General features: G+C 38.3%; 1 protein-coding gene and 1 long non-coding RNA gene across 2 annotated transcripts; both read right to left on the bottom strand.

Annotated features, from left to right (window-relative positions):
• Positions 1-3,847: 3,847 nt before the first annotated feature.
• Positions 3,848-5,139, bottom strand: LOC121654892. The gene is made up of 2 exons (XR_006013040.1): positions 4,703-5,139; positions 3,848-4,002 (listed from the first exon to the last, which is right to left on the bottom strand). It is a non-coding gene; the product is annotated as an uncharacterized LOC121654892 (long non-coding RNA).
• A 3,471-nt stretch (positions 5,140-8,610) lies between these two features.
• LOC121654890 (collagenase 3-like) lies at positions 8,611-11,438 on the bottom strand. The gene is made up of 10 exons (XM_042009247.1): positions 11,339-11,438; positions 10,904-11,154; positions 10,669-10,817; positions 10,360-10,488; positions 10,099-10,260; positions 9,896-10,019; positions 9,669-9,802; positions 9,425-9,584; positions 9,223-9,323; positions 8,611-9,120 (listed from the first exon to the last, which is right to left on the bottom strand). The coding sequence occupies exons 1-10, from the start codon at positions 11,435-11,437 to the stop codon at positions 9,014-9,016; spliced, it is 1,416 nt and encodes a 471-aa protein (XP_041865181.1). The 5' UTR covers position 11,438; the 3' UTR covers positions 8,611-9,013.
• Between the last annotated feature and the right edge of the window lie 396 nt (positions 11,439-11,834).

The raw sequence follows: 11,834 nt of genomic DNA, 5'->3' as shown, positions 1-11,834 counted from the left end.
CCTTCTTGCTGTGAGGCTGCGGTGTCAACCACCACACCACCGTGCAGCCCTATATTAATATTATTATTATTATTATTATTATTATTCTTTTTGCTTGAGGTTATATAAGTCAAGGTGGGGATTCCAAACATCTTTGCTGACGTTTCTCGGCTCCACTCCACGGCCCGGAGGCTCCTGACTCTGCTGATAAAACACTAATTTGGCCTGTATGCTCATTCAGACAAGTTGGGTCATGTGCTGCACCTCAGTCCTGTTAGGTTTCAGCTTGAACTGTGGTTCAACCTTTATTTCCATGATGATGCTTTACTCATCAAATCTAACTGAAACCTGGAACAGTCGGATTACTGTCATTAGACAGTCACTTCTCATCCTGATCTATAATAATCCTTTAATAAAGTATGTTAAACCATAACATGTGTCCATGTTTGCTACACTGTGGTCCCTGTTTCACAACGCTGGACACCAGGCAGGGCAGTGTCATCAACGTACAGTTTGTATCAAGTAAATTCACCAACACAAGTACAAATATTTAATAAATAAATAGAATCCATCAGTTCAATAGATTGATTTTACTTCAACTGTAAAACGTATAAATTTTTACTTAAATCTGACAAGTTACTGCGTGTCATAGTAACTTTCATAAAGTCCACCATAAAATTCATATTTCAGTAAGATTAACAGAAATCTTCATCTATAAATTAATTAAGTAATTCATTATTAATTAATGATGAAATTGTGTAATAATACAATGATAGTTCTAAAACTGCTTCTCATGAAGTTGATTTTATGATTTATATTTAAAGGAAGTTAAAGTGATTAATAATTTATAACATAAGTATCAGTCACTGGAATGATTTAATTAGAAATGTTTAATTATAACATATACATTTATATAACTGATTTAATTTAAAATAGATATTTATTTAATGCATATTCAGTAATTCTGTATGTTTGCTTTTAATATGTGCATCACATTTTATCTACAATCATTACGAATGACGCTCATATCTGGGATAACGTGGTTTAATTTCTTACTCAAGAAAACTTGAGCAGCACTAACCCAAAAACATGAACGTTTGTTTGCACAACATCCAGCATCCAGCAGTGCTGATCATTACACTTTATCAAGCTCTATCTCACTTTAAGAGATTAATGTTGTTAATTTGTGCAATACAAGCATCCAATGAAGCCATGTGATCAGAATTTCTGTGTTTGTGATCTATTTTCTGGTAATTTAACCACAATATGTTCAGTAACAAACTCGTCATGGATGAATAATGCAGGTTTTTTTTTTTTTTTTTAACATCAGCATCTAATATATTTTGTAATCCAGCGTTGAGGCAATGACCTAAACGACTTCCCTAAAATAGCTTCATGTGTATATAAAGAAACTGCAGACATGCAATGAACTCTTAATTTGTTTCCAAATTTATCTTTGTGTGTGTGTGTGTGTGTGTGTGTGTGTGTGTGTGTGTGTGTGTGTGTGTGTGTGTGTGTGTGTGTGTGTGTGTGTGTGAATGAGTAAATTAGCATCAGAAACCATTTTCCTGGGTTCTTTTCCCTATTTTGAAGCCACAAAATCAACAATCATTTTTCAGTCTGGAAAACAAAACTCTGAAATGAAAAGTTTCAGTGAGATTTTTAAGAACATACATTGTTAAAAATACATCCATGAAAAGGTTTTGGTGTGCTTTAGTGACTTTACAAATAAACTAATACAAGCTTAAATGTGTCCGTAAGACTAAATAAGAGAATTTGGGGATTTCTATTCGTGACAGGTGCTATATAAATAAATTTTACTTATTTTAATGTCTTTCAGCCACCAGATTTAGTACTAGCATACAGACTAGATTTAAGATGTGCAGAATGCAGTGGAGCAGATGCACAACCAGGCATGATTTCCTGTGACCTGGCCTGGGTAGAGTGAAGCTAGACAGGCGTGCTGGACAGCACAGCTAAAAAAAGAAATAGCCCTGTGACACTCCAGTGCAAAACCCATATAATCACGTGTGAGACCCATATGAAACCCAGATAGTCACATGCGAAACCTATGGGATTATTTAACATGTGGAAGCCAAATAGCTGCATTATACGGTCACAATTTACATATTAAATAACGTAAAAAACACATGGGTTCCACATGTGATCCCACAGGTTTCATGTGTGATTACATGGGTTTCGCATATCAAGTGAGTTTTACATGTATAGAGTTTCACGTGTTATTGTTGTGAAAATGTTCCCAAAGCTAGATTTCCATGTGCAAAATACAGTAAACATTTCACATGTTCAACATGTCTCGCAAGCGTTTCACATGTACAGAACCACATAGGGCCCCTCGTGGTTTTGGAACATTTTCATTCATGTGAACAACATATAATTACATACAAAACTTATATGATTACATGTGAAATCTTTGGAAATACACGTGGAAGCCATGACTTTGTATGGTTACAATTTCCTTGTTAGCTTGAAAACCATGTTGGTTCCAGATGTGATCCCATAGGTTTCACAAGTGATTATATGAGTTTCTCAAGGGTTTCATGTATTAGTGTCATTAACATGTGAAAGCCTCATTTCCATGTGCAAAATACAGTAAGTGTTTCACATCTATCTCACTGCAAAACCTCATTAGGCCCTTTTGATTTTGGAACATTTTCATACTATTCAAAGTAAAATCCATGTGAAAGAGATAATGTAAAACCTATGGGATCACATTTCATGTTATTTTAACATGTAAAATGTGACCATACAAAATCACATGGGTTACACATGTAACTGTCACACCACGGAGTGAAGTTCGTTGGATACCGGCTACCAGAACAATAATAGCACTGATCTCGAATGACGTCACATTTACTCATCAATATTCATGAGTTCCGGCAACAGCGCGAGTTCGGACAAACAAAGAGTTAGCTTACAATGGCGACACCGAGTGTACGTGTAGTTTTGGAAGAAAAAGACGTCCCGGGAGCTTCATTTCAGTACAGTTCAATCAATAAACACAGTGTTGTTGAACTTAAACGTTGGTTGACATGTAGAGGCCTCAAAGTGAGCGGAAAGAAAGCTTTATTAGTTGAAAGGTAAGCTGTTTTTAAGCTAGCTCTCGCTCAGTTATTAGTGTTGTATGCGGTGTAACTAGTGTGTTTCACATTTCAGCAGACCTAAACACACTTTAGCCATCAAAATGTAGTAAGAATGTTATAGTAGGAATTTATTTTAAATCTAGCCTATTACCCATCATAACTCTGACAGTGCAACCCTAACTTGTTAAGGAGCTAAACGTGATATAATTATTATGGAAATGGATAGGAATGGAAAACAAATCTTTTTGTGAACAAAAGATGATTTGTTTTGAACGTCATCTTCATTGATGCATTACATGCAAATCAATTTTCCTTTTTTCTACATCGATTTCCATTTAAACCAGTTTGAATTGATTTTAAATCAATTTTCGATTGTTTCCTTACATCCCTAGCAATCAATGAGTCATTCGGTTTTATGGACTTACCCCTTATACCACATAATATACTATGTAAAAACCATTCTTCTTAGACATATTAAAATAATATCAGGTATAGCTCCTTTATGAATTATAAATACAAAGGCAAGATATATTTATTTTCAGAGACATTGTTCTGTTTGATTATTAGATAAATACATTACTCCATGCATTGTGTTTGTACAGATGCCAGCATGCTGTGGATCAAAAATTACCAATTGATCCAGCTGTAGACGGTGGTGCATGGTATAACATCAAAGCTGCATTACAGCGAGGGTCAAGTCCAGCAAATGAGGATCTTCAACCAAGATCACAGTGAACATTATCAGTCACAATAAAAAAAACAAATGCATCTGAAATGTTTTTATTTGAACTTCATTTCTATTACAATTAATGGACGATGGAGTGTTGTTGTGGGTCAATCTTTTCCTCTTTCTCTTTGCTTCAGAAACAGCCTCATTTCTTTGGGTAGGAGCTTTCCTTTTGCGGGCTATTTTCTCCACCTAGAAACAGAAAATGAGTTTTATAAGATAATACCTCATTTGGTTTATAAACACAATCACAAAACAAAACATGACAATAGAACATTGGCTGAGCAAGCTTGGCCTGTTTTATTGACACCCAGCTGACAGGCAGGTCAAAGAAAAATAAATAGTGGCCCATTAGTCTTAATACTTTGGTGGCTTTGAGAGGTAAGGTCTAAAAAGCCTGTGTTACAAAATGTGGAGTGTTCAGCTACTGGATTCCATGACAACTGCCCACAGTAAAGCAGAGTTTATCATCTGTTGTTCATTCTTGTCTCATGAGACTAGTTTGAGCTTCTCATACTCGTATCATTCTGTGATCATTTGTTGCTGAATTACTTCTCCTAAGGTTACCATAGAAGCAAGAGGTAAGCAAAAAAGGGGAAAAGACATCATTGAGACAAAGGAGGTTGAGTTGAGATAACTACTTGAGCAATACTTGAGAAGTGGGATTAACAGGTGGGATCTCACTAATGTCTCAAATTCATCTGAATCCGAGACATTATAATTAATAATAGTTATAATAGTTCGTCCAGTAATGAAAGACAAGAAGTTGCCTTAAGTTCAGTAAAGAGTGGAGCTGTGCGTAGAGGCAATTGTCTGGACAACCAGCTACGGAAAAAGGATATCATGAACTGTATGAATGACCATTCTGCCGCGGAAAAGGCAAAGAACCTACCTGTCCAGATGTTGTTGCTGGTATTGGGTCTGGATCATCAATTGTTGGCCCTTTTCCACCGAGGAAATGCAGAGAGCAAATGTATGTATCCTTTGTCACATTTTTCTCTGTGAATCCCTCCCGTTTACAAGCTCGTACCCAACGTTGGCATTTCTCTGGTTCTCTTCCGGGCTTTGGAAATGGAATGAAAAACACTCCCTTCATATGTTCACGGTCACTATATTGCGAGTCACTTCGGCAGACACCGAAGCAGCAGTGTTTAGTTGTTACCATAATGGTTTTGTTAAAGAAATATTCGGCTATTCGGAATGCAACTTTGCTCGTACAAACACAGTATACACGCTCTACAGGTTGTTTGTCCGAATCCAATATGGCGGCGGCGCCTGCGCAGTACGCTGTTCTAAAAATAGCATTTTGACGTCATTCGTGATCAGTCCTATTGCTTCCACTGTTAACAACATACTTGCTGTAGATGATGAAACAATTTATTAAAAAATAAACAGTAAAATAACTAAAAACAGTCTACGAAAAAAATAAACAAAAGTCCAAAATCTTAGCAGTCAGTGGAATAGAACCAGTTCCACGGGCAGGGTCCCCAGTCCGCCCGGTCTCTTGTTCCGGCCCTGCATCTCCGCAGTGGTCCCCCCTTGAACAGCTTCTGTGGGAGCCAGAGAGCATGCGCTCAATGGCGGGTAACAGTGAACGGCAGGACACACACACACTCCACAGCTGGCTGATGCTTGGTTCACTTTCCTTTACTTAGCTTTGAGCCAAGTCCTTTCCGGCTTCCAGCTCGTTCCCCGTGCTCGCCCGGTCTCGTGCCGTGAACTTGTTGCGTCCGCTTGTGTGCTGTCGATGTTGATTTCATATTGGAAAGTACATGGGTTTTACATGTTACCATTAAAATATTCCAAAACCATGTTTTATGCAAAATAAATGTTTCACATGTGCTCCCCATGTCTCACGTGTAGGGTGACATATGAAGCCCAGCACATCTGTAAGGGATGGATGGGGGTTTCTGTGGTAAGCCTTTGTCAAGCACTGTAGACTTACATTCACAGATACGTAAAACTTCCTTGTCCTGACGTTAACCTTTAAAAGTGGCACTGACAACTTTTGACTCACAGACATCGGGGGTGGACCACCAACCTCGTTCACTGTGGAAAACACGAAGGCCTTCGGTGAGATATGACGCATAAGAATAGCTCTTTCTTCTGGTTGTGTCTTCCCTCACCACCACCATGTTATGAGCTGTGCATGAGCTTTATTTTTATACACCAGTTATCAGATTATCTTCACTCTTCCTCAAGCTTTGTTATCATTTGAAAACGTTTGTTCATTGGGTCTCCTGGCAAACTTTCCAGTGTGTTCATCAACCCTCTTTTCTAAACAATTGCGTGTTCTGTCTACACTTGTGGCTGCCATGACTGCTTGACAGACCGTTGGATTTCAGACTTGTTTTCATGCTCTCACTGCACTTAGTGAAACTATAGCAATCCTGTTACTGACTTACAAAAACGTGGACATCTGTTTGGTCACAAGACACACATATTACCATTATATGTTTCTATAAACTCTGAAAGAAAGTAAGGAAATTTGTGTTTGATGGATTATTTATTAGTTGCTTCTTGTCCATAAACTTAATACTGCTGGGAAGCCTGTTTATTTCGCTTTTAAATGGTGCCACATTTATAAGGAAAATGCATTCGTGGGATGAGCAGCAGAGTTGAGTATGTGGACTGCACCCATGAACAACGTATCTGCCAATGTCAAACAGTTTTCCCAAGCTACCACAAGTGTTCAGTGGTTTTTGAGATTTATTCCATCCTCTCCATCCATTCTGGAGGTAGCCTCTGATAAAACCCTGCTCTGTGGGGTTCAGCGTTGTCACCTTGAAGGATAGAGTTCGATCCCAGACTGTGGCGATATGGAATGGCCACTGCATGCAGAATCTCATCTAGATTCCACTCTAAACTGAGATTGCCTCCATTGATGACAAGCCTTGTTTTTCCAGTGAGTGAGACGCCGCCCAACAACATCATGCCACCTCCACCAAAAGCTGATTGTGGGCACAACGGGTACCCGAAGCTCTAAATAAAAGTCAACTGCAGAATAAGCTGTCTGGCTTTGGCAGAGATGATGTGCTGCTCATTCCACAAATGCATTTTCCTTACAATGTGGTACAATTTAAGGGGGAAATAATCAGGCTTTCCAATTACCAAGAAGCATTGTTATGAATGATCCAACAAACACAAATTCTTACATTTGTGCTAAGTTTAGAAAAAGTTACACATTCCTCAGGTCCACACACAAATCAGAGTAATTCTAAATCCGATCATCAAGAGTGCAAAGCCGCCAAATCTTTCTGTCTGAACACTCTTTTAGTGTATTTCTGCCTCTTTGGTGAATAAGGTGATGTTGCTACTGAAAGAAGATTTATAAATAATAATAATAATAATATAAAAAAAAAAAAAAAAAAAAAATAATAATAATAATAATAATAATAAAAAAAAAAAATAATAATAATAATAATAATAAAAAAAAAAAAATAATAATAATAATAAAAAAATAATAATAATAATAATAAAAATAATAATAATAATAATAATAATAATAATAATAATAATAATAAAAAAATAATAATAATAATAATAAAAGTAAAAATAATAATAATAATAATAATAATAATAAAAGGAAAAAAGAAATGAAATGTTTTAATACTTACAATCAGATGTTATTAATTTACATTTTATAGACTTAAACCGCCTGGATCTGACTTTTAAAGCAGTTACATTTCTGTAACATAGTTAATCTGTGTCTAAATGACAGAATAAACACTCTGTAAAATGCCAACGTTTTGTTTCTAAGAAAAAAGATAAAAGAAAAAAAAATACATAAACTGCAAGATAATTCATTTTCATAATTAACCGCAGGTCACATGACTCATGGCGGTTTTTGTTGCTCTTGTGGAAACACAAGTGGATGTTTGAATAGAGATGATTCAATAAAACCAATATGCTGCAAAAGCAAGACACAAGTAAGACTACAAACATCACAGCTAACAAGCTGAACTGGCAATGAACAAAGGAAAACCTGGAGCATTTATACAGAGGGAAGCAAAAATGAGAAGCAGGTGTGACCATGAAAAACCAGAACCAGGGAGCGGGAAGCAAACTGAACAGAATACACAAGAGGATCAACTTTACAACATTAAACAAGGAATTAAAGAGCAGAAGAACATCAATAGAAAACACAAGAACTGAACAAAAACCCACAAACTGAGACACTCATGATGACCACACACATGTGCCAGGACTGAGTCCTCAAGAGCCTGTCATAGAATATCATGCTCTTTACTGCATCTTCAGCAGGGCTAATCAACTCCAGCCGTCCAGGGAGACGGTCCTGCAGGTTTTAGCTGTTTCTTTGCTCCAACACACCTGACTCAAAGTAAGGTTCATTGTGTAGAACTGTTGTATCCATTTAAAATGAGTCAGGTGTGTTGGGGCAGAGAAACATTTCAAACCTGCAGGACAGCAGCGTTAAGCAGGATTTTAATTTCCTTATTAATATACAGTTAAAGAGACAGAAGCTAAAGATGACTTTATGCTTGTGGGTGGGTGGTGGTGGGCGGGTTAAAATATGCAGAAATTCTATTATCATGTTTTTGTATGAAAAGAACTTTATAAATAAAATCTGATTTGATTTGATTTGACCATCACCCTCGAGAGCCGGGCTTGAACAACCCGATCCTGCAGTTTACAGTAGCTGCCAACACTGATTCAAATCAGCTGGACAGATGGAAGCAAGTCAACAAACTGCATATTAATCCACAGAATCAGGCGCATTAGATGTTTGTACAACAAAAAACATGATCAAAATATAATTTTTTCACATAACCAGTTTATTTCACTTCAAATTTTACAAAATACTGCCACATTTTCAGAGTTTTTTGCAAAACTGCACAATAGTTGTAAAGCAAAAATGATAATTGGTGGTCAATATTTAACTTAACAGTAGCAAATACAAACATGGCAAATAACTAAGCAAATAAGACATAAATAATTTGTTTATGTTTTTGTGACTTAAAAGTAAAAAATAAGTTAAAGGTAAATATGTTGATAAAAATAATTTAAACAGCAGCTGATGCCACAAATATCTAAGATCTAAAAGGAGAACTGGGTAAATGTCCAATATACACCTATAACTTTTTAAAAATAAAATTAGATGTTAATAAAAATACATCATTAAAAATTATGGACACTTCAACTGGGCCTTCATTGTCATCCTGAGTATAAGTTTGCAGGTCAGCTAGTTGCTGCAGGGCAGGAAGTAGCTGTTGTCCAGCACACGGAGCAGCCGACCATTCCTCATGCTGTACTCGTACATCACGGGTCCGCTGTAGAGGTACGCGAAACCTGCACAACAGAGATGCTACATGTTAGTGCTGCAGAAAAGTTTGACTTATTCAGAATAACTGCAATCACTTTCCCAGCTTTGCTGTCTGGAAGACTACTCACGATTGTAGATAGCTGCGGTCACTTTGCCAGCCATGCCAGAGAAGGTTTCATCCACTCGTTTGGGGAATCCCTTATCCATGGTCTTAGTAGTCTCATCATACCTGAAGAAAGAGAGCGTAATTAGACCAGCTGACCATTTTAAATACGTGTCAGGCTGTACGTTGATTACACAACAACCAAGTTTGGTCGCTTTGGAACACACCTGTAGTAAATGCTGTCAACAAAGAAGAGTGTCTTTCTAGATTCTGGGTCATAGAGGGCTGCATCTATTTTCTTGACAGTTACTGGCAGACCAAAACTGGAAATCGATTGAGGGTAGCCTTGTACAAGATCATAGGCGCTGAAAGCCCACACTTTACTACCTGCAAAGAAAGGGAAGCAGACTTCTTAGTGGGACTGTTGGGGCAAGACGTGAAAATAGCATCACAGATGCAATAAACCTTTACCTTTAAAGAGGAAGACTCTGTCTAATTGTTGGCTTTCATAGGCAGCATCAATGTTGACAGGAGCATCGGGCCAGAAGTTTCTGATGAGAGTTTGCTGAGGTGCAGAATTCTGAGAGTAGGTGCGCCAGAAGAAGCTGCAAACATGGACACAAAAAGGCAGACGTTAGATCAGTGTGAAGCTAAAACGTTATTTATAGACTTCAGCATTTGGATGAAGTTTCAAATACCTGTCCTTGAAGAAGAATGTCTCGCCACGCAAGGTGGTGACAGCATCTAAGACCATGGTTGAGTCACAAGCATCAGGAGTTGGGGGGGCAGTAGGTCCAGGCTTAACAGGGTCCTTATTTGGACCTGCAAGATGAGATAAATGAATGTTACACTGCGGTTAAGTTGTGTAAAATCAGAGTAAAGATCCACACTGAGTACTAACCGTAGAGGGACTGGATGCCTTGGACATCATCTCGGGGCAGAACAAAAGTGTCAGGGTTATTGAATGAGTACAGGGGGTACATAAGAGCACCAGGGTCATTAGAGTGGGACAAGCCCAGGGAGTGGCCGAACTCGTGAGCAGCAACCATGAAGAGGACGTAGCCTAAAGCAGAAAAGACAGAATGAAGGGTCACTTACAGCCCATCTGGTGTAAAGCAAGCGTTAACAAGTTGGTTGCTGAAAGAGAAAACAACAAATTTACCTCTGTTTGAGCGGAAAGTGAAGTACTCATCGTCATCAAAATGAGCATCTCCCCCAATGCCAGGGGCCGGTGCGAAGGCATGGGCAAGAGTGCCATCAGGGCCATCAAAGGGGTAAAAGTCCCCATGTTCTGTTAACAAGAACACTTCTTTACATTTCATAAGCCAAAGAGAGGCAAGCCTTTAACAAATCATTGTGAAGACCTTCAGTAGCAGCATTCCATGAGTAATAAATCACATTACCTACAAAGTGTCATGACCACAGCTGAAGAATTCAGAAAGAATATATGTTAAAGAAGTTTTATACTCACGCAGGCGACCAAAGGAGATCATGATGTCAGCTGTGCCGCTGTAGATTCTAGTGAATGTCAGAGGAGTGACTTTGGCCCAGACCTGCAAAGCTTTCTCTATGGAGTCGTCCACCTCCGCCTCAGACATGTCAGGTGTGTAGTTCTCTATTCTGCTGGGCAGAAAGATTTAAGATGTAGCTAGCTAATGCCTGGACTAATTCATTTAGCTGACCAGTTCTCATTCTGGAGCACTCACCTGTACGTCAGATCGTTTTTCTGCCACTTAAGGTTGTTTCCAAAAGTAGAGAAACTAGCAACGTTTTCATCTGGAACCCCACATCGGGGCTTCTTCATAGTGGCCAGAGTTTCTGTATCCAGATTCCCTGTGATCTGGAGACCAAAGAATTTCTGCATCTCCATTAGCTTCTTGGTCATGGGGCTGAGTCCCCCTCTGCTGAAGACTGGACCATGTTCCTCTTTCAGGTTGAAAAACTTCTTCAGGTAGTTCTGGTGGAGAGAAAATCAGGAAATTAGTTCATGAACTGGAAAGACTGCCTTCCCTCTTCTGTCTCGTGCATTTCTGTCAGTAGCAACAAACATGGAAAATTTTAAGAAAGTTTAAGTTTCCAACTAATATTCAGGACACGACAGTGTGAAGACATGCATGAGAAAACAAATGAAGCACACAAACCTCTGCAAAGCTCTCATCTTGCGCAAGATCGTGTGATAATGGCAGGCAGTAAACTGCAGCCACCAGGCTCAGCAGAACGCTTCCAGTGAATGTCTTCATGTTTCCTTGCTGAATTCAACTTGTCTCTCAGTGCTGGAGGCAGCGATTATATAGGCTGAAGACGGGGTGTGTTGAGTAATTACCTGCTTGAGTCACTGGATAAGAGAGGAAGTCCGGCATCGATTGCTCATCTGGCACAAAAGTTTCCCAAATAACACACCATGACTATGAAGACACCTCTAGGTCTGCTTCATGTCACATGAAAAGAGTTTCAATAATCCCTCATTTAAACCATCTTAAGTGATTATTTAAAATAAAAATTTCTACATGAAGAATTCACCCTGCATGTGGAATAAAATCAGCTCTACTGTATTATCATTGATGAAGCACAAAAGATTCAACATCATGGAAAACAAAATTTAAATCAAGTGAAAAATCTTTCATTTCTGTAGGTTTT

Source organism: Melanotaenia boesemani, chromosome 15, assembly GCF_017639745.1.
Source record: "Melanotaenia boesemani isolate fMelBoe1 chromosome 15, fMelBoe1.pri, whole genome shotgun sequence".
Lineage (NCBI taxonomy): Eukaryota > Metazoa > Chordata > Actinopteri > Atheriniformes > Melanotaeniidae > Melanotaenia > Melanotaenia boesemani.
The sequence above is the reverse complement of the archived record's forward strand: the minus strand, read 5'-3'. Positions and strand labels throughout refer to the sequence as shown.